The sequence below is a fragment of the Leptonychotes weddellii genome, chromosome 9 (assembly GCF_054177405.1).
Source record: "Leptonychotes weddellii isolate Sample4059 chromosome 9, ASM5417740v2, whole genome shotgun sequence".
Lineage (NCBI taxonomy): Eukaryota > Metazoa > Chordata > Mammalia > Carnivora > Phocidae > Leptonychotes > Leptonychotes weddellii.
The window spans coordinates 1,327,480-1,354,712 of NC_138377.1; the positions used below are offsets into that span (position 1 = coordinate 1,327,480).

Genomic DNA, 27,233 nt, shown 5'->3' on the forward strand with positions numbered 1-27,233 from the left:
TGGGTGGCTCAGTTGGTTAAGCGACTGCCTTCGGCTCAGGTCATGATCCCAGGGTCCTGGGATCGAGTCCCGCATCGGGCTCCCTGCTCTGCGGGGAGCCTGCTTCTCCCTCTCCCACTCCCCCTGCTTGTGTTCCCTCTCTCGCTGTGTCTCTCTCTGTCAAATAAATAAATAAAATCTTTAAAAAAAAAAAAATAAAGCAGAAGCACCGAAATGTGCACTAAGTTACTCAGATCCCATGCCTACCAACACTGCAACATGCTACTGAGCTCTAATGAAAGTAAACAGAGGGAGGTAGGCAGCATAACCTACCTCGCTATACGTCTACTGAAAACCGGGTGCGGGGTTCATACATACCAGCTGGCTTTCCCACTGCATGAAAACTTACTTCTGCAACAAAAGAAATTAGAGGCAAGAATCCTCCCACGGCACTGCTGCTCTGCAAATGAGACTTAATTTGGGGACAGGCAGAGCTGAAATCATGGCGTTCTGCTTCTTGCACTGGACATTCAGTAATTTTTCTACATTGCTGCAGAATATTCCAGTGAACATCCACCAAGTGGGAGGGCCACTTATCTAATCTGTGATTACTGGAATTTAGATATTTCCCCCCAGCTTTTTTTTTGCAATTAAAGATAATGCTGTGGGGGCGCCTGAGTGGCTCAGTCGGTTGAGCATCCGACTCTTGATCTCAGCTCAGGTCTTGATCTAGGAGTTGTGAGTTCGAGCCCCGCCCGTGCTGGGCTCTGGCGCTGGGTATGGAGCCTACTTAAAAAAAAAAAAAAAAAAGATAACGTTGCAAGGAACAAGTGGCTGACTCTCTCATGTTTTCCTCTAGGATGCTTTCTTTCTTAGATGTTCTGTGATCAAAATTCTCCTGCTTCCTGGCATATGTGTGCTGCTGGCAGTCACGTCCTTCTGGAAAGAAGGCTGGAATGTTCTCCTGCCGCTGACCACCTCCGAGCGCTGTACCGCACTGTCCCTCCAGCAGCACCGAGCCGCTCCTGGGAGACGCCCCATAAGTTCAGAGAGCACACAGCGATTCCTGGGTGCTGTCCCAATACGCACTGTAATCTGCAGTCACACCCTCACCCACACGTACTCTGTCATTTCTACAAACTGGTTCGTGCTCTTCAGCAAGACTGCCCCTGGTATCTCTGCTCTATCATCCGCTGTTTCCGTGTCACTTGTTTCCTGGACGCAACCCTCTGTCCAGCCCCCCTGGTTTACACTGGCCTTGCGCCGCCACCAGGCCCCGTTTCCACAGCAGCAGCCCCGCTCACTCAACACAACCCGCCGAGCCTCAGCCTCCCTGATTCCAGGGCCCCTCCCCACGGGCCCCCAGGCCCCGCCCCAGGAGAGCCTCCGAGGCGCCCTGCCCTTGAACTAGGGAAGTACACTGGGAGGCGGAGAAAGCCCATTCACGGCAAGAGAAGGCTGAGGCCTGGGGTGGGCTGCTGTTTATGGCTCCAGCAGCTGAGAACAGGCCACGCCCGGGCCCAGCTCTACCCCAGCCCGGGGCCTGAGCCACCTGTGTCCCCTCAGCACACTCCTTTACAGAAGGATCAAAAGGAGTCCTCCCAGGGCACCTGGCTGACTCAGTCAGTGGAGCGTGTGACTCTTGATCTCGGGGTTGTGCGTTCGAGCCCCACATTGAGTGTAGAGATTGCTTAAAAATAAATTTTTTTTAAAGATTTTATTTATTGGGGTGCCTGGGTGGCTCAGTCATTAAGCGTCTGCCTTCGGCTCACGTCACGATCCCAGGGTCCTGGGATCGAGCCCCACATTAGGCTCCCTGCTCAGCGGGAAGCCTGTTTTTCCCTCTCCCACTCCACCTGCTTGTGTTCCCTCTCTCACTGTCTCTCTGTCAAAAACTAAAATCTTTGGGGCACCTGGGTGGCTCAGTCGTTAAGCATCTGCCTTCGGCTCAGGTCATGATCCCAGGGTCCTGGGATCGAGTCCCACATCCGGCTCCCTGCTCAGCGGGAAACCTGCTTCTCCCTCTCCCACTCCCCATGCTTGTGTTCCTGCTCTCGCTATCTCTCTCTGTCAAATAAATAAATAAAATCTAAAAAAAAAAAAAAAACCAAAAAACTAAAATCTTTAAAAAAATAAAATGGCAAAAGTAGCAGGACCTATTTCTTTCGGTCACTGTGGGAAATAAAAAGATGACACAGGGGCGCCTGGGTGGCTCAGTTGGTTAAGCGACTGCCTTCGGCTCAGGTCATGATCCTGGAGTCCCTGGATCGAGTCCCGCATCGGGCTCCCTGCTCGGCAGGCAGCCTGCTTCTGCCTCTGACCCTCCCCCCTCTCATGTGCTCTCTCTCTCTCATTCTCTCTGTCTCAAATAAATAAAAATTAAAAAAAAAAAAAAAAAGATGACACAAGCAAAGGACTTAGCATAGTACCCAGCATGATCAGGGTCTGAAATTGTGAGCCACTATTCTACACTTACTGTTGGGACCCAGCACCCTCTCCTGCTGGCTCCCGCCGCCAAGACAGCACCTTGATGACAGCAAACAGCAAAGCCCATCATCACCAGCTCTGTAGCCTGAACAGATCCAGGTGAGGTGAAGGATTAGCAGGGAGAGAGGGACAGTGCTTTAGCCCAACGACAGACATGGCTTTTGGGGTCAATGGCTTCAGATTTTCCATGAGAATAATGTTTTGACAGTAGAAATCTGTTTAACAAACAGTTTGAAATGTTATTCAGGCCTAACATCAACAGCAAGAGAAAATGATCAAAGGTTTTTTTGAGCACTAGATCTTCTATCCAAAAAAGAGCAGGCAGCTCAGTAGGCAGAGGGGACCGAATGGAGCAGAGCATTCCCGTCTGCCAAGCACACAGCACGGGGGACGAGACGTGAAAGAGGGGAGCTGGGCTGGGAGCACAGCTGCCATTCTGTAGTCACAGGGGTCTGAAAACCTAAGCTAGGCAACAAATGTCAGATCTGCACGTGGGGAAGGACAGCCTGGCTACACTACAAAGAATGAATGTGAGGCAGGAGTTGATAAACTACAGCCTGCAGGCCAAATGTGGCCCACCACCCCTGCTCTTGTAAATAAAGTTTTACTGGAACACATTCATGCCCACTAGCCTATGGATTTTCCATGGCTGCCTTCCCACAACAGAGCTGAACAGCTGAAACAGAGACCCGACATGGCCCAGAAAAAGAGACTATTTACTATCTCGCCCTTTTCAGAAAGTTTGCCGACCCCTGATTTAAAGATTGGAGGTCAACGAACCAATCAGAAAGCTGCTGCAGTAGTCACAGAACTCACAAAGGCCTGAACGAAAAGCAATGTTTCAAGGACAGGGAGTGGTCAGAGTACTGAGAAATGTTTAAGAGGTAATCCTCATAGAGAAATGGGAGGTGACGGATTTGAGGTGGACTCCCATGAGGTTTGCGGCTCCTGGGGGCTGGTGGGGCTATGAACTGAGGTCAGGAATGCAGGAAGTGGAGCTGGTATAGGAGAGAAAAACGCTGCAGAAGCCATGGGACTTTGGGATAGATGTTCAAAGGTCAGAGGGAAGTCATCGATTAGAATGACCTAAAATCAGGAGAGGGATGATCTCCCCCAAAGGGAAAAGAGGGAGCAGGAGGAGGGCAGACCCACCGTACACACTCAGAGCACCTGCCCCAAAGGAGACCACAACTTGCCCCCTCAGCTTTCTCTCCTTCATCTGACATCTTTCTTTTTTTCTTTTTTTGACGGGGGGCAGGGGGAGGGGCAGGAGGAAAGAGAGAATCTCAAGCTGACTCCCCACTAAGTGTGGAGCCTGACAATGAGGGGCTCGATCTCACGACCCTGAGATCATGACCAAGAGTTGGGACACTCAACCGACTGCGCCACCCAGGCGCCCCTGACATCCTTTCTTTTTATCTTCTTATGCAGTTACTCAAACAAACACAATGTTAGAAGAAAAAGGACAAATGAACTAACCTGATCCAGCTCTCAGTTCCAGGCCTTTAGCTTTTAGTCTTGAGTGAATAAATTCTTCTTTTTCCTAAAAGAAGACAACCATTAGAACGCCCTTTCTTCATCTTTCCATCTTTCCTTGGCTAGGACACAGCTCAAAGTGTTCTGGACAAGTCTGGATGGAGATTTCTAAGAAAGGACCCATCTCCAAACCTGGTTTAAGCCATCTGAATATGGTTTAAAGTCCCATGCTTGAAGTAGGATTTGAAAACAAGATGTTTAATAAACTTTGGGAGGTACTGTTTATAAATCCACAGAATAAAATAAATATAGTCCATTTGACATAGCCCACCCAAACAGTAAGACATACAAAGCTTAAATACGTTCCTTCTGGATTAGAATATTTCTACTTCTTTCTCATATAGTTCATTTACAATGTGCTGTTAAGAATTCTGAATCCTCAGAATGAAATCACATCACAAATACCCATATTTTCGGGATGGCTGGGTGGCTCAGTTGGTTAAGCGTCTGCCTTTGGCTCGGGTCATGATCCCAGGGTCCTGGGACCGAGTCCCACATCAGGCTCCTTGCTCAGCGGGGAGCCTGCTTCTCCCTCTGCCTGCCTCTCTCTCTCACTCTCTCTCTCCGACAAATAAATAAAATCTCTAAACAAAAACAAACCCATATTTTCATAAACACACACACAGACCTGTTCTAGTTCTGGCTCTGCTACTCCTTTTAACTACTTGAAAGCCTCAAGATCTGTGATGTTACGATGATCAGTATTTCTTATGCACAGTTACAATACTGACTTAAAAATTATATACGTACATACATTCACATACGTTTATTTGTATAAAAGAGGGAAGGGAGAGAAAGGAAAGGGATGGAGGGAGGGAGGGAGGGACCAAGGCTGACCAAGTAACAGAAAGGCAAAGACTAAGGATTTAGCGCCCCCACGTGGCCACCTGTGTTATTTCTTTCTCACTTGGCCCTCTGATCTAAGCTTACCTTACGAAATGTCAAATTCTGGTTTGCCCAGAACTGTTGGTTCCATTCTTGTGTTTCTTGTCTTAATTGTCTTAGCTTTTGTTCCAACGGTGATTCATTTTCGGGGACGTAAAAGTAAACAGGTCGAAGGTTTGAATGTTTATCTGGGGGTCCTATCCAATCATGGCAAGATTTTCTTGGAGGGCAGAATCCTGAGACCTTTAACAAAATGCACAGGGTTAACATAAACTAAACGAATCCCTAGTAGTATAAAATGAACAGTCTAGATTTATTAAAGTCCCTCATTAGCTTCCTCTGTTTAAGACTATCTGTCAGAGAATATCCAAGTTAAAAGAATTATAATAAATATTATTAACATGAACATTATACAGAACATGTTCAAGAATGGGACTGGGGTAATTCAATCCTAATGCAAAAAAAAAAGCATCTCAAGCTTACTTTGTACTGTATACAAAACTAACTCAAAATGGATCAAAGACCTAAATGTAAAATCTAAAACTATAAAACCTCTAACTTCTAAAACAGTAGAAAATGTTTACAACCTTAGACTAGGCAACGATTGCTTAGATACAACACCAAAAGCACAATCCACAAAATAAAACAGACAAGCCACAGACTGGGAGAAAATATATGCAAATCTGAAAAAGGACTTATTCCCAGAATATATAAAATTTCTCAAAACTCAGTAATAAGAAAACAGACAACCCAATTTAAAAATGGACAAATTAGCCAAATAAAACTTTCTCCAAAGAAGATATATAGATGGCAAATAAGCACATAAAAGCATGCTCAACATTACTAGTCCTCAGGGAAATGCAAATCAAAACCACAATGAGATATCACTACACATCTTTTAATATGGCTAAAACAACCCCCAAAAGCGTCTGACAATAGCAAGTGCTGTTGAAGATGTAAAACACATGAGCTCTTACACGTCGCGGGTGGGAATGCAAACTGGTGCAGCCGCTTTGGAAAAAAGCTGGCAGTCCATTACACATTAAACATACACCTCACATATAACCCAGCAACCCACTCCTACGTATTTATCCAAGATGAACAAATACATATGTTCACACAAAAGCTTGTATGTGACTGCTAAAAGTGGCTTTATTTATAATTGCCAAAAGCTGAAAAGAGCCTAAATGTCCTCCCACTGGTGAGTGGAAAAACAAAGTATGGTGCGTCCACACAATGGGTACTCTTCAACAATAGAGAACTACGTGCAACACAGATGAATCTCAGATGCATCATGTTCACTGAAAAAGCCACATCAAGAGGTTGCATACTGTATGATTCTATTCAAAGGACATTGTGGAAAAGACAGGTGGTGGGGTGGAGGAAGGGGGTGACTACAAAGGAATTTTCTGGGCTGATGAAAACGTTCTCTATCTTGAATTGCGGCGCTGGTGCACACGTCTGTCAGCAGTGAGTGTTGCTGTATATAAATTGGGCTTTAATAAACTCGATATTAAAACAAAAAGATGACTGGAGTAGTCAAAAGACTAGCTTTCCATTTGTCCATTAAAAGATCAATGTAACCAAAACTCATGGGGAAAGTACCACTCAATTTAGAAATCTCTTATAAGGGGTGCCTGGGTGGCTCAGTTGGTTAAGCGACTGCCTTCGGCTCAGGTCATGATCCTGGAGTCCCGGGATCGAGTCCCGCATCGGGCTCCCTGCTCAGCGGGGAGTCTGCTTCTCCCTCTGACCCTCCTCCCTCTCATGCTCTCTGTCTCTCATTCTCTCTCTCTCAAATAAATAAATAAATAAATCTTCAAATAAATAAAATCTTTAAAAAAAAATTTTTTTTAAATAAATAAAAAATAAAAATAAAGAAATCTCTTATAAGTTACTTAAAACAACAACAACAACAACACACTACTGACCATGACTTCTACCTCCAATAAGAGTATCTCCCATGCACCCTCCCTGCATCAAAAACTGGAAAACCAGCAGCAACAGAAAGGAGCATGGATGAGTCTTAGAATATACAGACCGAAAGAGCCAGGCACAAAAGAGGATGTGCTATGGGATTGCACTGTGTGGCATTCTAGGAAAAAAATTAGTCACATCAGTGATTGTCAGGTTGAGGGTGAAAGGGATTGCTCTTATTGGGGTGGCAACTGCAAAGATTCATGTTTGTTAAAATTCATCAGATGTACACTTTGAATGGGTGTATTCATTTCACTGTATACAAATTACACCCCAAAGTCAATTAAAAGAATGGTTAAAACTTACAAACACCAGGGGCACCTGGATGGCTCAGTGGTTAAGCGTCTGCCTTCGGCTCAGATCATGATCCCAGGGCCCCGCATTGGGCTCCCTGCTCAGCGGGGAGTCTGCTTCTCCCTCTCCCACTCCCCCTGCTTGTGTTCCCTCTCTCGCCATGTCTCTCTCTGCCAAATAAATAAAATCTTTAAAAAAAAAAAAAAAACTTACAAACACCAAAAAAAATACTACAATGAACATAATTAATATTTCTTTTCCCTTGGGAAGGCACTTCATTCAGGATATTTCAGTACTTCATGATCATCATTACAAGATGCAACTTCCAAGGAACTAAAAACAGAGATGCAGGGCTTGCAAATTTTAACCTAAAGCAGATTTTGTCTACGTGGCTACTCCCTGATAATTTAATTTGAAAAAGTAGAAACAATAGCTAATCATTTTACCAATAGAATGTGGCTAGCGTTTAATGATGGCCCACCTGGCACGAGCAGCATGGGAGGGAAGGAGAGGCCGTAGCAAGAGAGTTCCCATCTGCTCAGCTCCGTGTCTAATCCTCAGCCCTCCTGTCGCAATGTGGGCTGACATTCATTCAGGTCCCTGGACTCAACCTTGAGAACTGAGCTAAAGAACCAAGTGTAGGGGGGTGGTGGGATGGGGTAACTGGGTGATGAACATTAAGGAGGGCACGTGATGTAATGAGCACTGAGTGTTATAAAAGACTGATGAATCACCTCTGCCTCTGAAACTAGTCATACATTATATGCTAATTAATTGAATTTAAATTAAAAAAAAACAACAACCATGGTCACTCAAAGCCTGTTATACAAATGTTTAACTTATAATGCATGTCAATAATCACAGATTAAAAGTACTGTTATTTCGGGGGGCGCCTGGGTGGCTCAGTTGGTTGGGCGACTGCCTTCGGCTCAGGTCATGATCCTGGAGTCCCGGGATCGAGTCCCACATCGGGCTCTCTGCTCGGCAGGGGGTCTGCTTCTCCCTCTGACCCTCTTCCCTCTCGTGCTCTCTGTCTCTCATTCTCTCTCTCTCAAATAAATAAATAAAATCTTAAAAAACAAACAAACAAACAAACAAACAAAAGTACTGTTATTTCGGGGCGCCTGGGCAGCTCAGTTGGTTAAGTGTCTGCCTTCGGCTCAGGTCATGATCCCAGGGTCCTGGGATCAAGCCCCACATCGGGCTCCCTGCTCAGCGGGGAGTCTGCTTCTCCCTCTCACTCTCCCTCTGTGCTCTCCCTCCCTCCCTCTCTCCCTCTCTCTCTCAAATAAATAAAATCTTTAAAAAAATAAAAAATAAAAGTACTGTTATTTCATAGAAAAAATATGCTTGGAAAAGTTTGCCAAGTTAGATGTGCAGAGATGTTCCTGAAATTCAAGCAACATTTCCAGAGCAATGATGACACCGAAGGAGGCCCCAGAGGAGTGCAAGGAGGGACCCCCCCCGGCCCCCGCCAGGCCTGCTCTGGGGGGATGCGAGCACTCTGTGGGGGTAGAGAAGCCAGGAGCCTTTCTCTGCTGTGGTTGGGGGTGGATCTGGGAGCTGTAAGGTGGAGGAGCAGGGAGAAGCATGGGGCAGTGGTGAGGAATCGATGGGGCCGCCCCCTGAGCAATGTGCTGGTGCGTGTTTAGTACACCTGAGGGACGTATAGGATTATAACTTTGCTGATATAAGGATGTGTGGCACACACTTCACAAACAATAATAATAAACTATGATACCCTTCCTTGTAAATTCCACAGAGCCAATTGATTCTTACAAACTGTTTTCATTGTTTTAACAACAGCTTTGGTGAGAAATGATTCACATACTATAAAATTAACCCCGTTAAAGTATGCAAATCAGTGTTTTTAGCATGTTCCCGGAGGTGTGCAAACATTGCCAATCCAGAACACTGTCGCCACCCCAAGAAGAAACCCCGTCTCCATGAGCAGTCACTCCCGTTCTCCCTCCCCTGGCTCTTGGCAACCAATGCTCTACTCTCCACCTGAATGGCTCTGCCTATTGTGGACATTTAATGTAAATGGAATAATACAGTCTGTGCTCTTTCGTGACTGGCTTCCTTCACGTAACTGTTTTCAAGGCTCATCCACGTTGTAGCACATGTCAGTACTTCATGCCTTTGTATGGCTGACTGCTCTTTCATAGTATGGATATAACACATTTGGTTTATCCATTCATCAGCTGAGAACATCTGGGTTGTTTCCACGTGGGGGCTATTTTTTTTTTTAAGATTTTTATTTATTTTTGAGAGAGCGAGAGTGAGCGAGCACACACCAGCAGGAGGCGCAGAGGGAGAGAAAGAAAGAACCCCAAGCAGACTCCGAGCTGAGCATGGAGCCCGATGCGGGGCTCAATCCCATGACCATGAGATCACAACCTGCACCAAAACCAACATTCCAAGGCTCAACTGACTGCGCCCCCCCAGGCGCCCCTTGGGCTATTATGAATAGTGTTGCTGTGACTATTCGTGTACAGATTTTTGTGTTTTCAACTCTGTTGAGTGTATACATAGGAGAAGGATTGCTGGGTCATATGGTAATTCTATGTTTAACCTCTTGAGAAACCGCCAGACTTTCCCAGAGCAGCTGCGCCTTTACGTTCCCTCCAGCAGTGTGTCCTTTGTTCTCACTGCAACCATTCTCTAGGCACAAGCATTACCTCACTGCAGTCCTTTCACTGATTTCTGCCAACATCCTCTACTACTAGCCAACCCAGGGTTGTCAGTGACTAGTTTGTACACTTCAGATACAAAGGTTACTTGATAGTAAGGACAGGATAAAAGTGAAACATGCGGGGCGCCTGGGTGGCTCATTCGGCTTAGGTCATGATCCCGGGGTCCTGGGATCGAGCCCCGCATCGGGCTCCCTGCTCCGCGGGAAGCCTGCTCCTCCCTCTCCCACTCCCCTGCCTGTGTTCCCTCTCTCGCTGTGTCTCTGTCAAAAAAATAAATAAAATCTTTAAAAAAAAAAAGAGCTCTGCCCAATTAGCCTCACTTTCTGAGCAATGCCTCTGAGCAGGCTCTGCTGCTTCCCCCAGTACTTTTCCTCTGTTATCACCTTCAGACTTCTGGAGGATGATGTTGCTAGACTGACAACTTTCTACCTGTTTCAAGTTAGCTTATTTCATGATCACTGCCAATACTTTCACTTTTTCTCACAGCAGCAGATGTAAGAACCTACTGTTGACCAAAGTTAAAAAGAGTCACATGCTATCCTTTGAGAAACCTCCTCCTCTGGGGCTGAAGGAATAAGCTTTGCACAATCCTGGCCTGGTTTCTGCCCTGGCCCCAGGAGACGCTGAACTCTGGCATCCCCACACCAGGACTCGAAGGATTCAAAAGCCGCACCCATCTCCTCCTGTGGTGAGGTTTACAGCGTTTGCGCAGAGCGCCCTGTTTCTGCCTCCAAGACAATCCTGTGATGGGCCGGTCTGAGCAGCTCCAGCTGCCTCGGGACCACACCCTCCCTGTCTACTCTGTCTCCATACCCAGCGATGCAGCGAAGCAATCTCTCCAAAACCCCCGTTCAAACCATGCTCCCCCTTCCCTTAAAACCTTCAGTGATTACTCATTACCCTCGGGAGAGAGTCTAACCCCTCCCTGTGGTCTGGCAGTCTGGGCTTTTGCCCTCCCCCCACACAGGAGCCTCCTTCAATGACACACCAGCCTGCTTCTGTGCCTCCTCAGACTGCACATGTTCTCCCTGTGGTCCCCCCACCCCCATCATCACAGACCACAGGTTCAAGGGCACATCTCCAGGTGCTCCCCGTGGCTCCTCACAGTGCTTGTTCGTGCCTGCTTTTCCCACTAGACTGCGAGCCCATGGCGGCACGGACCGCGGCGTCTGTCTGTTCTATGGTCGGAACATGCACTTGTTGGAACAATGTTCTTCCCAGTCTTAATCTTTCCTGTTGACTCTCTCTCTCTCTCTATGCAAGAAATCCACTCAATCTTCAAAAAAGCTCAATATATATGAACTATTTGGTGGAAAGACACCTAACAAATCAGAGATGGCAATTATTGATGAACTAGCATCAGAATGTTCAGGAGTTCTGAATGAGCCAAAAGTCATTGCTGTCGAGTATTCTTTACATTTTGGGTTCTTTTTCTTTTTTTTTAAGATTTGATTTATTTATTTGACAGAGAGACAGCAAGAGAGGGAACACAAGCAGGGGGAGTGGGGGGAGGGAGAAGCAGACTCCCCGCTGAGCAGGGAGCCCGATGCGGGGCTCGATCCCAGGACCCTGGGATCATGACCTGAGCTGAAGGTAGACGCTTAAGGACTGGGCCACCCAGGCGCCCCTACATTTTGGGTTCTTGAGGATCCTTAACTGTTAGTTCCTGACAAGTTTCTAGATTTTCCAAAGTCTGGATAGTCAGAGCAGCAGAGCCTCACTGAGCGTTCTGGAGTCAGACTCACGCACAGTGGGAGAACAGGGAGGGGCTGGTGTAGGTGGACAGGCCAGAGCGGCAGAGGATGTGGGAGCCAGACTGACCAGCTGACTTGGGGGAGGGGGGGTCAGTCCAGCCACCGCTGTCACCTTTGCAAGGCCACGACTGCTGCAGGTCCCCACCCACACCGGAGTGCTGCGCCCTACAGACCTGCTCAGTCTGACTTCATTCTGCATTCATTTCTTGCAGATTCTGACATCCCTACGTTTGATCGTGTTTACTTTTGCCTAGTACTTCTGAAGTGTCTTTCTCAGGCAAAGCTGGACACTTTAGAAGAGGCACAGTTGGGTGCCTGGGTGGCTCAGTCGTTGGGCGTCTGCCTTCGGCTCAGGTCATGATCCCAGGGTCCTAGGATCGAGCCCCGCATCGGGCTCCCTGCTCAGCAGGGAGCCTGCTTCTCCCTCTCCCGTGCTCACCCTGCTTGTGTTCCTGCTCTCGCTATCTCTCTGTCAAATAAATAAATAAAATCTTAAAAAAAAAAAAAAGAAGAGGCACTGCCAAGGTGGAAAGTTCCAAATGAAGGGCCAGCAAGTTCACAGAGGGGACTGAATTCCTCCTTCCTGTGTGACAGCAAAGGGCCCTGCTGGCAGAAAGACACCCTAATCAGCTTCCCTAAGACCTGAAACTGCTGCTTGTCATCATCAAATACTGATCTGATACTAGACTGGCATAACAATCCTTTTCAGAAGGCAACAGCAGGATGGCAATATGTAGATCTTTCACATTTTATCCATCATTCTAAAAACAATATATGATCTCTAGTTTCCATTTTATTGGAAAAAGCCTTTAAAAAAAACCCTCCACGAATATTTCTGGACTTCTGCCCCAAAGCCTTTAGTCTTAGAAACTAAAGGTGATTCACACAAAGGGACCCAGTGGGTGGAAACAGAGATGGCCAGCCCAGGCTCACCCCTGCGGACTTCCATCCCAAGCTGGGGGCTCCTCCCCTTCCCCAAGCTGACTGACGACGCTGAAGGACAGCAGCAAGGAGACAGACGGGCAGGCTTCACCCTAACTGTGCTTCACCAGTTTTACCACCTTTCAGACCTGGACCCGTCTCTTCTTACAGGCTGCCTATCAGGAAACGTCAAGGAGCCATCCCAACAATTCATGGCTTTTTCAACCGACCCACACGGAACGAAGGAAGCTCAAAGTGGCACCAGAAGAGTTCAGTTACTCTTCCACCTGTCGCTTCGTGATCGCTCCAGTACTCTGCGTGACGGGTGAGCTGTCCACCACCCTCAGTTCTCCATGATAATCTGAGAGATCCTATCTTAATTGTGGCAGAGGTGGCTCCTCTCTCTTCCCTATAAATATATGTTCCGTCTTTGTACATCCAAGAACAGCTATTTAAAAGGGAGGAGAAGGGGTTTGGGGGAGGAAAAAGCCCTTCTGTAAAAAGGAAGAATCCCTTTGAGGTTAGAGTAATTACTGTAATTTGTGGCTCTTACAGCATCAGCATGTAATGCGCGGCTGGCGCGAAGGGGAGTGGCTGTCTTGGAAGGGGCGGGAGGCGGGCGCCGCGCAAGCTGGGACCCAACAGCTCCGCTGGCAAGCGGCCGACAGTTTCTGCCTCTTCACAGAGGAAGGACCGTGCATGCAGCTACTTGTCAGACTGAGTTTTCATCACTGTGTCTGGTGGGGCACTAACCTTCCAGTCTTTCCTCTTGAAGTGCAAACTGCCAGCCAGGCAGCCCCGTGCTGGGCTTCTCCTGGTCCCGCTGTGTAGGCCCCGCTTCATTCTCCATCCCTTCCGCTTCACAGCAGGCCCCCGAGCTCTCCCGGCACACTCCTGCTCTGCCCGCCCCCCCCCAAGCCAGGATTTGGAATGGAAGACTTTCCCCCAGGCCCTCCTTCCCAGAAGTACCTACACATACCACAAAGCTCCTGAGTTAAGGTGTCACATTATCGGCCACTGGGGAAACCAGTGGGCAAAGATGAAAGGAACAGATGTTGGCCAATTTTAGTGTTCCTGCAGGTGTTTCCTGGTCTATCGTCCTGACACTTCTGAGATGGGAACTGAAAGTCTGACCTTCTGGAGGGCTGGAATCCCCTGCCTCCCATCTAGACAGAGGCTAGACGCCTCGGCATACCAGTCAGGAGTACGTCAAAAGACCAGCACACCAGGACCAAACTGGGTTTATACTGGGAGTGAAAGCTTGGTTTAACATCGGAAAATCAATCAATCCTGATGGAAGAAGACAAATTCCCAATGAAGTAGTCATCTCAAAAAAAAAAAGTCAAATCTAAATGTGGTCAAGGCTCTAGATTGCAGCTGTCCATTTACAGGAAACACACAGATGGGAGGAACACATTAAATTACACCAGGGGAAAGCCAACAGCAAAATGCAGACTGTGGGAAATTCTACAGGATACATCCTTCCCCTGATCCCAATAAACTGCTTTGAAAAGTGGAAGGGGATGGTCAAAACCTATAGATGAAAAGAGAAATAAAAGAATATCAATCAGTTGCAATGTGTAGACCTTATTTGCATCCTGATACAAGCAAACGTAAAAAAAAAAAAAAAAAGACTTCTAAGACAATCGGAAAAACCTGAACACTGAACATTTGCTGGAATTAAGGAATCATAATATTTTAGTTATTATGTTTATATGTATTTTTAAAATCCGTGTCTTTTATATTTTTTATTTATTTTTTTAAAAGATTTTATTTATTTATTTGACACAGAGAGAAAGAAATAGAGAGCACAAGCAGGGGGAGAGGCAGAGGCAGAGGGAGAAGCAGGCTCCCCATTGAGCAGGGAGCCCAATGCGGGACTCCATGCCAGTACCCTGGAATCATGACCTGAGCCAAAGACAGACGCTTAACCAACTGAGCCACCCAGGCATCCCTTTATATACAAGATTTTATTTATTCATTTGTCAGAGAGAGACAGAGAGCACAAGCAGGGGGACGGGCAGGCAGAAGGAGAAGCAGGCTCCCCAGTGAGCAAGGAGCCTGATGGGGGTGCTCAATCCCATGACCCTGGGATCATGACCTGAGCTGAAGGCAGATGCTTAACCAACTGAGACACCCAGGCATCCCAAAATCCGTATCTTTTAAAGATACATATGGAAATAGTTACAAATGAAGTATGCAGTCTGATATCGGCCACAAAATTATCTGGGAGTGGGGGGAGGGATGGGGTAAAGATGAGATAAACACCCCCGAGTAGATAACTATACAAGCAGGGTACTAGATACACAGCAATTCTTTATAATCTTCTATTTTTGCATGTTTTAAATTTCCCATAAGTAACAAGAAATGAGTGCAATTGCCCACATTAACAGAATAAGGGGAAACCCTGTAATCACTTCATTCGATAAAAAAGCATGTGGCGACAAGAGAACACCAGACTGAGAATGAGAACAGCTCCCTTTAGCCCTGATTCTGCTGGGTAACACCAGGCCAGTCACTCCACCTCTCTGGGCCTTGGGCCCTTGTCTCGAGAATAATGGAGTTTAACCACACGATTTTTTTTTTTTAAGATTTATTTATTTGAGAGAGGGGAGGGGAAGAGGGAGAGGAAGAGCGAATCCCACAAGCAGACTACCCACTAAGCCTGGAGCCTGACAGATGTGGGATTCAATCCTAGGACCCTGGGATCATGACCTGAGCCAAAGGCAGACGCCTAACAACTGAGCCACCCAAGCGCCCCTTCTTTTCTTTTTTTTAAAGATTTCATTAATTTGAGAGAGAGAATGCACAAGCAGGGGAAGTGGCAGGCAGAGGGAGAGGCAGAAGCAGGCTTCCCACCGAGCAGGGAGCCCAACGCAAGGCTTGATCCCAGGACCCTGGGATCATGATCTGAGCCGAAGGCAGGCACTTAATCGACTGAGCCACCCAGGCGCCCCAAGAGCTGACTTTTCTTTTTTAATTTATTTATTCATTTGAGAGAGAGGGTATGGGGGAGAAGCAGAGGGAGAGGGAGAGAATCTTAAGTAGACACCGCTGAGTGCGAGCCCGAGCCCGACGTGGGGCTCGATATTGTGACCCTAAGATCATGACCTGAGCCAAAATCAAGAGTCGGATGCTCAACTGACTGCACCACCCAGGCGCCCCAAGAGCTGACTTTTTAAGTTGGGTTTGGAAGAAAAAGTGGTACAAAGATAGGAGATGGGAATAAATCATGTAGACCCTAAAAGCAGCTCTCCTTAGGGGCGCCTGGGTGGCTCAGATGGTTAAGCATCTGCCTTTGGCTCAGGTCATGATCCCAGGGTCCTGGGATCGAGCCCCGCATCGGGCTCCCTGCTCGGCGGGAAGCCTGCTTCTCCCTCTCCCACTCCCCCTGCTTGTGTTCCCTCTCTCGCTGTGTCTCTCTCTGTCAAATAAATAAATAAAATCTTTAAAAAAAAAAAAAAAAGCAGCTCTCCTTAATTCCAATGGAGAACAAAGAATTAATGAAAAATATGTAGTGTGAAACAACAGATGTTGGTGAGGATGTGGAGAAAGGGGAACCCTCCCGCACTGTTGATGGGAATGCAAACTGGTGCAGCCACTGTGGAAAACGGTATAGAGGTTCCTCAACAAGTTAAAAATAGAACTACCCTACGATCCAATAATCTCACTACGGGGTATTTACTCAAAGAATACAGAAACACTAATTCAAAGGGATACATGCACCCCTGTGTTTATAGTAGCATTATCGACAATAGCCAAGATCTGGAAGCAGCCCAAGGGTCCACTGATTGATGAATGAAATCTTGCCATTTGCAATAACATGGATGGATCTAGAGAGTAGTATGCTAAGTGAAATAAGTAAGTCAGTGAAAGACTCATGTGTGCAATTTAAAAAACAAAACTAAGGAGCAAAGAAAGAAAAAAGAGGCAGACAAACCAAGAAACAGACTCTTCTTTTTTTTTTTTTTTTTTAAGATTTTATTTATGCATTTGAGACACAGAGATACAGAGAGAGAGAGAGAGAGAGAGAGCACAAGCAGGGGGAGGGGCAGAGGGAGAAGCAGGCTGCCCGCTGAGCAAGGAGCCCTATGTGGAGCTCGATCCCAGGACCCTGGGATCATGACCTGAGCCAAAGGCAGACGCTTAACCATCTGAGCCACCCAGGCACCCCAAGAAACAGACTCTTAATTACAGAGAACACACTGATGGTTACCACGGGGATAGGGGAAATAGAGGATGGGGCTTAAGGAGCGCACTTGTGATGAGCACTGGGTCATGTATGGAAGTGCTGAATCACTATATTGTATACCTGAAACTAATATAACACTGTATGGTAACTATACTGGAATTAAATTTAAAAAGTTAATTAAAGGGGTGCCTGGGTGGCTTAGGCGTTAAGCGTCTGCCTTCGGCTCGGGTCATGATCCCAGGGTCCTGGGATCAAGCCCCGCATCGGGCTCCCTGCTCCATGGGAAGCCTGCTTCTCTCTCTCCCACTCCCCCTGCTTGTGTTCCTTCTCTCGCTGGGTCTCTCTCTGCCAAATAAATAAATAAAATCTTTAAAAAAAAAATTTAATTAAAAATATGTTGTGTGAACTAAACATACAGGATTAAAACACATCTATTTAAATAAAGAAAACAGAAGGTTTACAACCTGTTACTTTTAAGAACACCTAATATTTAAAATCAAAGTCTGAAAGACAACAATCTCTCTGTGCTGCAGGAATTTAATTACCTGGAGAACCAGCCATATACTCAGCAAACAAACACAAGACCAAACACATAGGAAACACAAAATGCCCTGAAGTAAGAACTGTTCCTTTAAGTTCTGTATAATACCTAGCATAATGGGGCACACATCCTAAAAAACAAAACAAAACAAAAAAACACAACACCACAAGTCATAATGCTAGAACAGAACAAGGTCTGACTCATGGGCCAGCTGCTTCACTTTTCAGCATCATCACAATCAACACCGTCACAGGCTTAAACAGGTGAGCGGCACCAGCTTCCTAGTCACTTGGGACTACAACAGGAAGAGAGGTCTCATCCTGAGGATTAGACCCACGGTAAGATTTATTTTAACCACAAGGCTATGTGACAATAAAGAAAACTGTGTGTGGTGTTCTTTTTTTTCTTTTTAAGATTTTATTTTTAAGTAATCTCTACACTCAATGTCAGGTCTGGAACTCACAGTCCCGAGATCAAGAGTTGCATGCTCCACCGACTGAGCCAGCCAGGTGCCCCTTGTGTGTTCTTTTTTCCAATAAGCTACGGTAAGTCCTCATCCTAGGGACACTTGTTGATGTGAAGTTTGCCCTTGCAGAGCATTTTCAAATACATGAATATCTTCCTGCCCAAAGACTGAGATGCTGGGTGGGTTTCTATGTTGTAGGAATGTAAGTCACAGCTGTGGCCACTCTAACAGGGAACTGAGTCAGGGGACCAGTCGCCCTGCTAACTTCTCGTCTAAACTGAAAACTAGACAGAACTTCAAAGCTGCGTTTATAAAAGCAGCTAACAGTAACAAACTAAAATAAATGAAAATTTACAGGCAGGCACATTCTGGAATTCTTAACTGGCTTTTCTACCCCAGGTTCTCCCGCCTCCATCCTTAGCCTGTTGGCAAATTCGGGGTTAGTATATGTATGCTTTGTTTAAATATTGTATCTGCAGCCCATTCCACACCTCAGTCAACATTTTCGCATGACGGTTGGAATCAAAGCCTAGGACTTCGGAGACAAAACATCCTTCCCCAAAGAAGTGCAATTTATAAAAACTGTCATTTTTTGTTGCTACAGGTTATTAACCATTAACCTTCCACCCGTGAAATGCACGTATGCACATAGTTTCCAAACAAGAAAAACTATTCAAGGGGCAGTCCTACAAAATACAACGATTAAGTGTGCCATCGCTTGAAGAAAACCGCTAATAATCCTAACGAAGACAAAACGCAGACCAAAACAAAACATGCCGTGCACATCAAGAGCTCTTCCACTATAGGAATTATCTTCGAGGAGCGAAAAGGGGCGTACAAACTCGCCAGCTGACTCTGCCGCATTAGCAAAAGTTCTGTCAACAGCGCCCGGGGTGGCAGCGACACCCTCGGCTCCATGACACCAAGGCGGCTGACGCAGGACACTGGGGGGCTCCGAGGCCGGGAGGTCGGGCGCCCCTCGCGCGGGAGACTGCCCACTCTCCGCGCCCCCGCCCCCCGCGGGCCCTGCTCCCGGAGAGCCCGGCTGACGCCGCAGCCGGGCACAAAGGGCTGCGGGGCCCACAGGTGTCCCTGGGTCAGTCCTCTGGCGGCCCGCCCTCCCGGCCCGCCCTCTGCAGGACCCCCGCTTACCCGGCCGGACGCCGCATCCCTGCGCTCCGCGCCGCGCTCAGGGGCGAGCTGACAGCCGGGGCCAGCGAAGGCACGGCAGAGCGGAGGGAGAAAAGCCCTCCTGGAGCTTCGCAAGGCCGCCATGGCCAGTGTCCCTGGGCTGCCGCAGCGCACGGCAGAGTCGCGCCGGCGCGAGGGGCTGCCTTACGGCACGGTCGCAAAGCCGGCGGGAGGGAGCGGCGCGGCCGACCGTGCGCTTTCCCAGCATAAGGCTGGCCTCGCGGGCGACGGGGCGCGGGGTCGGGGATCCGGCGGCTGCTCTTGGGTCGCGGGCCGTTCCGGGCTGCCGTGCCAGGCGGTAGTGGCGGCGTCGGCGCGGGCGCGGCGCGGCGCCGGAGGACGTTTTTCCCAGGGCGAGGGCTGTTCGGCCCGGGGCGGGGCCGCGGGGCTGGCGACGGCGGAGCCGCGGAGCCGCTGGACGTCGGAAGCGGAGCGCGCGATGGCGCGGGAGGCACAGGTGAGCGCCGAGCGGCGGCTGGAGGGCCCGCGAGCCACCCCTGCGCCGGCGCGCCCCCTGCTCCCGCCCGACCCGGCCTCGGCCGGGCGCCGCGTCCTGCCTGCGTCGGACGCGGGCCGGCCCGCTCGCCCTGCTCCCGGGGCTTCCAACCCCGCCCGGGGGGCTCGGCGGCGCGGCGGAGCGCGGGCGCCGCCTCCCCGCGCGGGCCATTGTGAGGTCAGGGCCGGCGGGCGCGTCGGGGGTCCGGGCGAGACGCCCGGAGCGGCCGCTCCGGCCAGTAGCTGCCGCGCCACCGCCGGCCCCTTCACCGGCCGCCCGGTTCAGACCTAGCCGGCAGGGGTGAGAGGGATGCAGCTAGGGGCCCAGCTCCGGTGCCGCACCCCGTAAAGGGCTGACCTTCCACCTCGCCACCTCACCCACGGGAAACCAAGACCAAACCAGCTTAGACCTCTTTCTGGGTAAAGGGCGGGCAGGGAGGGGCGAGAAGGGGGGGAGAAGCCGGGCAGCCTGCCTCCGTGGGCCTCCAGAGGCATGTTCCTGGCCCGGACACCCACAAGGATTGGTGTCAACTGATCACCCGTCCTCCTCCGTGAGCCGGCTGGTAGAAACTCAAGGGCATGGGGGAAAATGTGTTAAGCCATTCCGGACTCTCGGTGGGAGGCTAATGAACGAACTGTTCATAGCTGTCGCGTTTGGGGGCGGGGTGGGGGGGGAACATGATGGGGCCTGGGGAGGTACTAGCCCTCCAGAGGCCAAGGCGGTGCTTTTAACACAGTGCCAGTTCACCTTTCCTTTCCTGCGGAGGGAAGATTCGCGAGGTGCTCAGAGGGGGCCGGGGGAAACAGGGTAGCTTTGTAGAAGCGTGTGAAGGGTGGAGAGGAACCGCAGAAGCGGAACTTTGGGGGGTGACTGGGATCCCCTGCTATTTGTTTCACTTAGAGTTACGTTTTCTGGAAACTAGGTACAGCTCTCGGGCCAGAGGGGTGCTGGGATGGCACTGTTACCTTTGAAGGTTAAACGAGCTACTGTTGTACATCCACAAAGGTGCCCTGCTGTTGCCAACAACCAGGGCCAGTGTTAATATTACATAAGATACTTGTGCTGTCTCCAAGCTGGTAGTTGACCTCGGGCGGCACGTGTAAAGACATACGCTACTGTCTTCCAGCTGTGGACACTGGAAATTCACAGGCTCAGAGCTCCAGCTCATTCCCCACTGCAGCATCCTGTCTTCTTAATCACTGCTTTGTGTAAGTGATTTTCAGGAAAGTGGATTAGTCACACTCTGTGTACTTGAGTATGACTGTTGTTTAGATCACAGTAATGATGGGCCCTTTTTCTTGAATGTATCTTTTTAAAATGAGAATTTCAGAATAAATGAATATACGATTACCTTTCTGTAGAGACTTTGTGTAATTTGGCCTTCTTGTCATTTTTTTAGTGCTTGTAAAACCGAACACAACAAAAGTATGGATATGGGAAACCAACATCCTTCTATCAGTAGGCTTCAGGAAATCCAAAAGGAAGTAAAAAGTATAGAACAGCAAGTAATTGGCTTCAGTGGTCTGTCAGATGACAAGAATTACAAGAAACTGGAGAGGTTTCTAACAAAACAACTTTTTGAAATAGACTCTGTAGATACTGAAGGAAAAGGAGATATTCAGCAAGCGAGGAAGAGGGCGGCACAAGAGACAGAGCGTCTTCTCAAAGAGTTGGAGCAGAATGCAAACCACCCACACCGGATTGAAATACAGAACATCTTTAAAGAAGCCCAGTCCCTGGTGAAAGAGAAGATTGTGCCATTTTATAGTGGGGGCAACTGTGTAACTGATGAATTTGAAGAAGGCATCCAGGATATCATCCTGAGGCTGACACATGTCAAAACCGGAGGGAAGGTCTCCTTGCGGAAAGCGAGGTATCACACTTTAACCAAAATCTGTGCGGTGCAAGAGATCATCGAAGACTGCATGAAAAAGCAGCCTTCTCTGCCGCTTTCCGAGGATGTGCATCCTTCAGTGGCCAAAATCAACTCGGTGATGTGTGAGGTGAACAAGGCCAGGGGCACTCTGATCGCACTTCTGATGGGAGTGAACAATAATAATGAGACTTGCAGGCACTTATCCTGTGTGCTCTCGGGCCTGATTGCGGATCTGGATGCTCTGGATGTGTGCGGGCGTACGGAAATCAGAAATTATCGGCGGGAGGTTGTGGAAGATATCAACAAATTATTGAAATATTTGGATTTGGAAGAGGAAGCAGATACTACTTATGCATTTGACCTGGGACAGAATCATTCTATTTTAAAAATAGAAAAGGTCCTCAAGAGAATGAGAGAAATAAAAAATGAACTTCTTCAAGCACAAAATCCTCCTGAATTATACCTGAGCTCCAAAACAGAATTGCAGGGTCTGATTGGACAGTTGGATGAGATCAGTCTCGAGAAGAACCCTTGTATCCGGGAAGCTCGGAGAAGAGCGGTGATTGAGGTGCAAACCCTGATAACCTACATTGACTTGAAGGAGGCCCTGGAGAAGAGGAAGGCGTTTGCTTGTGAGGAGCACCCGTCCCATAAAGCGGTCTGGAGCATCCTTGGAAACTTGGCCGAGATCCAGGGGGAAGTTCTTTCATTTGATGGGAACCGAACTGATAAGAACTACATCAGGCTGGAAGAGCTGCTCACCAAGCAGCTGCTGGCCCTGGACGCTGTCGACCCACAAGGAGAAGAGAAGTGTAAGGCTGCCAGAAAACAGGCGGTGAAGCTCGCCCAGAACATCCTCAGCTATCTCGACTTGAAATCCGATGAATGGGAGTACTAAACACTACCCATCTCACGGTTGATACTTCTTGTTTTGCACTTTATATATACTTCTATGTATTTATAGAGAGCTTTCAGTTCGTTGAGCCTAAATGTGATTTATACATGCAGATTTCAATCTCCATTTTTATGATTTAAGCAAATTATATTCAGTATCTCTGCTGTTTTTGATGTTGCCAAACAACTGTCATTACAGCATGTTAACTTTTCCATTTGGATCATTATCTGTATGTTGTGGTGTGGTTTTGGGGGGTTTTTTTAAATCAGAAAGTGGAATGGGCAGCTTTTGTCATTTTTAAGTGGGTTGTGCAAGCATTGAAATGCAGATCTTTCGGGATCTACATACAGACATAACCTGGTAAAACACTAGAACAATTATGAGAAAGGGGGAAATTTTTGGTTAGGTGGAAGTAAGGTCCAAACACAAAAGCAAACAATGATATGTTCTATTATGCTACATAAAGCAGAAGGGTTTGGGTTTTTTTTTCTTTGTTTCTAAGGCCTGATTGGTCCAACCCAAGTTAATAGGGTAGGGGTGTTTTTGTTTGTTTTCAGATTTTCTGTTTTTTCATAAGCATTTTTTGTTTGGAAAATGGTGTCTGTATTTTCCCCCATACTTTTCATTTAGAGGGGAAAATCTTATTTTCATGTGCAACAGAAAATTATGAAAATAGCAAAAAAACCTTTGAGGCTGCACTGAAGGGATAAAACACCAACTAATTACCTTCAAGATTTTGTTGTAAAGTCTGAATTTACAATTTTCCGTAGTCATCAGTAAGGATGAGAACATTTAAGCGAAGTTAGGAGATCTTTTTAAAAAAAAAAAAAGGAAATACCCATCTCTGTGGCAAGATCATGAAAGCTGGAGATTAGTTACCGATGTCAGGTTGTGCTAAACCTAAGCGGACTTGTCTGAGTGTAGCATGTCCCGGGCTGCTTCTTTTCAAGGCTGCATCACGGACAAACTCCTTGCACACACCCACTGCCGTTTTGTGGCTGCGGCGAGCAGAATCCGCCAGTGGTTCTGCAGGACCAGACCTTGCTCGCTTGTCCGAGGAGGTGAGCTGCTCCTAGCGTCTGAACACCTCGCACCCTGGGACTGAGCAGTGAAAGTAGCTCTAAGCATCTGCCGGGCTCCGTAGCTCACGTCCCTGGCACGTGGAGGTGTCTCTAGGGCCAGAAAGAGCCAGTAAGCTCTGTCTGTGCGTGGTGTTTTTCCTTCTGCTAAAGGGTATACAGATTTCTGTACGTGCTTTCTGAGGGTCCAGTTCTATGGCTGCCAGTTGATGGGAACAAAAGAATTTCCCAAAGTTCTGAAGTGCCTTGATAACGTGTTGGCCCCAGCATGATGACGAACAGACTTTCTGTTGTCACCTTTCACACAGTAACCCTACTAGAGTATGGCTTTGGACTCTGGTAGTCTGTAATGTTCTTTCAGAGATAATGATTTGGTAACTATGTAGGCAGCTAAAAATAAGAGATAAGGGAATAGCCCTAAATACCGAAAAGATGATAAAAGTGTGGCCCTCAAGAGACTTCTGCTTTGTCTCAGCATTGCCCAAGTCAAAAGGCATTTGCGTCTTTGGGCCTTGAGCCCCTCCTGTGTGCGCATCCAGCCCCTGGTGCGTGCAGGTCCCAGTGCAGGTCACTGGGAGCTCATTTTGGCCGAAGTCCTTTTAGGACTGCTATTCTGTATCATCATTTTCAGATGCTCTTAAAAGAAGTTTTTAAACTCAAGTGCTGCCTCAGTTTACCCCCCTGGGAAATCAAGGCTTCCTCTCAAGCACTTGAGGCATGTCCTGCCCCAGGCTCTACATCATTTTCAATGTCAGATTTGAAGGTTAAATGTCAGCATTTCCTTTAAAAGTATCCATTGTTCTTCCAAAAGGGACCTGCCTGTACTGTTCATTTCAAACAAGGTGTTCTGTAGCTTTTCTAGAGATGGCTTGTGCCGCTCAGCTCTGAGCGCTGCCTGTAAGTGGAGGGAAGTCTCAAGAGCCGTTGCGGATTTCTCGCGTGGGTTCTTTTTGGTCATCGAGATGATCAGATCATCCTCAAGTGACTTAAGGCGTGGCGTCTCCTGTCCAACCTGTCCTAGTTCCTTGCACCTGATGACTTTCCCATAAGGAACCCTAGTGACATGGGATTTAGCTTTTCTTGTCCCTGGTTGGGAGCTGTGTTCATAGGAGCTGCCTCATGTAACTTTAAATTGGGCTCATGACACTGTGTATTGTATTTTTATGATCTTACATGAAGAGAACCTGTAATGGAAGTAAAACCTACCCCCCAAAAAATGTTTGGCCTTGGGTCTGCATTAAACGGTATAATCCATGTTCATGCAAAAACTGGCTGGGAATGTTTGCTTTCTTTACCTCACATGCAGACAGCTTTGCTTTCAGGTTAGCCTTTACCCAAATTAGACTAAAGTCAGTCGACCTCTAATGAAGTAGTTATGAAAAGTAATGTAATGAATAAGTCTCCTAAGTACAGTGGGATGCTTTATTTTGCTACAATGCCTTGGTATAGTGTATGTGATACAAGTTAGTATGTGCGAGATGCTTAACCAGTGTTGCTCATTTGTTTTACTTTGCCAATTTTTATCTAGTTTTTGAAGGTCTAAGCTTATCCTGTATGTACAGGTTATTTTTAAGCAAAGCTTTTCAGCTTCTAACGTGTCTAGTATTTTTCTAAGAATAATTGGAGAAATATTTGCAATTAATTTTGATGGACAATACAGATGTGTTCCTCCAGTGTGTTGGTTCCTGTCCCCACTCTATTCATTGTATGACTATTGTAATCGTATGTCTGAAATAATTTAGTATTTTGAGATATTAGTATACCCTTAATTATTAATGCAATAAAAATCTCTTAGCTTATCTTTGCAGTGGAGAAAGGATGTGAATCTGAGGTGTGAGTTCTGTTCTGATTCACCTTCATATACTGTCCAACCCGGGTGAGGAATGATGTCTTGGCAGAGTGGGCCCGGCATGGGGAAGGTGGGCTTTGTAGGTCCAGTTGGTGGTAATGACCTAAGGAGGTGGCCAGGTGAGCACAGACCAGGGTCCCGTGGCAGGTGAAGGGGTAACCGTTCCATGTAAGCAAACCCAGAAGTGTGGGGACCAGAGAACGGCCCAGGGGAGATATGGTCTCCCGTTCTGCCCATGGGCCTGTGCACACAGGAGGTGACCTTACCTGTAGCAAAGAGGGGAAAGTCTGGGAAGCTCCTCTCCCCGGAGAAAAGGCTTGAGTTAAGGTGTGCTATTGAAGATCATCTTCTCATTAGCAGAGAGCTGGTATTTCTGACCAGTTAGTCCTTCCAGGGCTCCTGAGCCCTCGGTCACCTCCCTGTTCCACCTCCAGTGTTCCGCCTCCAGCGAGGACGAGTCCCACTCGGGCAGTTTCCCTGCCCATTGTACACCTGTTACATGAAAGCAGGACCTTGTCTGTTCTGCTTCTAGCCTTCCACGAGCACATTTCTGCTGTCCTCTCTTCCTGTGAATGTCTTCCACGTGACCCACATGCTCAGCCATGCAAATGTGCCCTAGGCCCAGAAGTGAAAAGAAACAAATTGTACAGGTTAAAAAAGAATACTTTGGGGGAAACTGGAAATTTTTTAATAAGTCCTCTGCCACACAGAGATGCACTGTATACCACATTAGGCTTTGATTCCTTGTGGACATTAGAACCAGTGTTGTCAAGCTCCTACTGCATGCCTCATGGCTGTGCTAATTAATGGTCGGAAAATATCCATCACACCATGTGGCCCCAAAGAAACCACAGTCTGGTTAAGGTGGTAGAGGACATGCTGTGCTGGGCGCTCCAGATCTGTCTCTGGCATAAATGCCTGGGCATCAGGAGCTGGGAGGGTGCTTAGTGTGCACTGGTGAGGCCAGGGGATGTCATGGGCCAGAGAGGCTGAGGGAGGGGGCTCAGGGGTCCCTAACGGCACTGGACAGGAGGAACCCCGGAGGGGGCTGGGGTGAGGCCCTGGCATGCAAACGCACCAGCTGGAGTGCAAGCAAGGCCCAGATTGGGCCCTTGGATGCAACTCTGAGGTTACCCAGGTGGTCAAGGTGTGTCGGATGGTGGCTTCTGCTGTGATTGATTGATTTGAGAGAGAGAGCGAGGTGGGGTAGGGGCAGAGGGAGAATCTTCCAAGCAGACTCTCCGCCAAGCTCAGTGAAGACCTGAGCTGAGATCAAGAGTCAGACACTTAGCCGCCTGAGCCACCCAGGTGCCCCCACTTCTGCTATAATGTAAATGCTTCATTTTCAAAACCATCTCTGACTGACTGAACCAATGTGCCAGGCCCTGTGTGAAGCATGTTATACACACACTTAATTCTCAGAAGTGTTCCAAGGTAGGTTTAGTATTCTGTTTCATAGATGATTCAGACCTTTGGGTGATCACTTGCCCAAGGAAATGCCCTAGGTCACAGGGCACATAGGAAAGGCAGACACTATCCGGGACAGCGCCAACTCAGCAGAACTCCCGCCCCAGTTTACCTGGAGGGCAGGTCCTACCTGCAGGGCTCCTGAGCACACTGTGTGCAGCCCAGGAGCTCATGATGGCCCACCTGGGGGAGAAGCTGAGAACTCAGGCCCAGCAGTTGAGAGCTCAGGCTGGGGCCCAAAATTTCAGCTCTTCTGCCAAGCTTCAGCACCTTTCCACAACATGGGCCTTTAGCACCAAAGGTTGAGGCGGATGCTAGCTAATACACACCACATTGGGCTCCAAATGTCAATAAACCCTGTTTCTTTCTTTTTTTTTTTTTAAGATTTTATTTATTTGACAGAGAGGAAACACAAGAAGGGGGAGTGTGAGAGGGAGAAGCAGACTCCCTGCTGAGCAGGGAGCCCAATGCGGGGCTCAAACCCAGGACCCTGGGATCATGACCTGAGCCGAAGGCAGACGCTCAACAACTGAGCCACCCAGGCACCCCTCCCCTTTTTCTAAGATTTTATTTTTAAGTAATCTCTATACCCAACATGGGGTTCAAACGACAACCCCGAGATCAAGAGTGGCTTGCTCTACCGACTGAGCCA

General features: G+C 47.9%; 3 protein-coding genes across 4 annotated transcripts in view; 1 reads left to right on the forward strand and 2 right to left on the reverse strand.

Moving 5' to 3' along the window:
• LOC115937545 (cytochrome c oxidase assembly factor 8) overlaps positions 1 to 19,056 on the reverse strand; it is a 28,073-nt gene extending 9,017 nt beyond the window's left edge. The window contains exons 1-3 of one of the 2 annotated variants that reach the window (XM_081829841.1): positions 18,881 to 19,056; positions 4,933 to 5,130; positions 3,946 to 4,009 (exon numbers count right to left, since the gene is read on the reverse strand). In XM_081829841.1, the coding sequence (XP_081685967.1) occupies positions 3,946 to 4,009; positions 4,933 to 5,130; positions 18,881 to 19,003 (385 nt within the window). In that variant the 5' untranslated portion in view covers positions 19,004 to 19,056. The remainder of the gene's footprint in view (positions 1 to 3,945; positions 4,010 to 4,932; positions 5,131 to 18,880) is intronic. The other variant, XM_081829840.1, reaches the window with a different exon arrangement.
• A 1,701-nt stretch (positions 19,057 to 20,757) lies between these two features.
• Positions 20,758 to 27,233, reverse strand: part of TRMT61A (tRNA methyltransferase 61A) — a 28,718-nt gene continuing 22,242 nt past the window's right edge. The window contains exon 5 of the mRNA XM_081829843.1: positions 20,758 to 25,729. The gene's annotated coding sequence lies outside the window, so the exon portion shown is untranslated. The remainder of the gene's footprint in view (positions 25,730 to 27,233) is intronic.
• BAG5 (BAG cochaperone 5) lies at positions 20,843 to 25,084 on the forward strand. The gene has a single exon (XM_031019722.2). It carries the CDS (start codon positions 20,843 to 20,845, stop codon positions 22,187 to 22,189), a length of 1,347 nt encoding a protein of 448 aa, XP_030875582.1. The 3' UTR covers positions 22,190 to 25,084.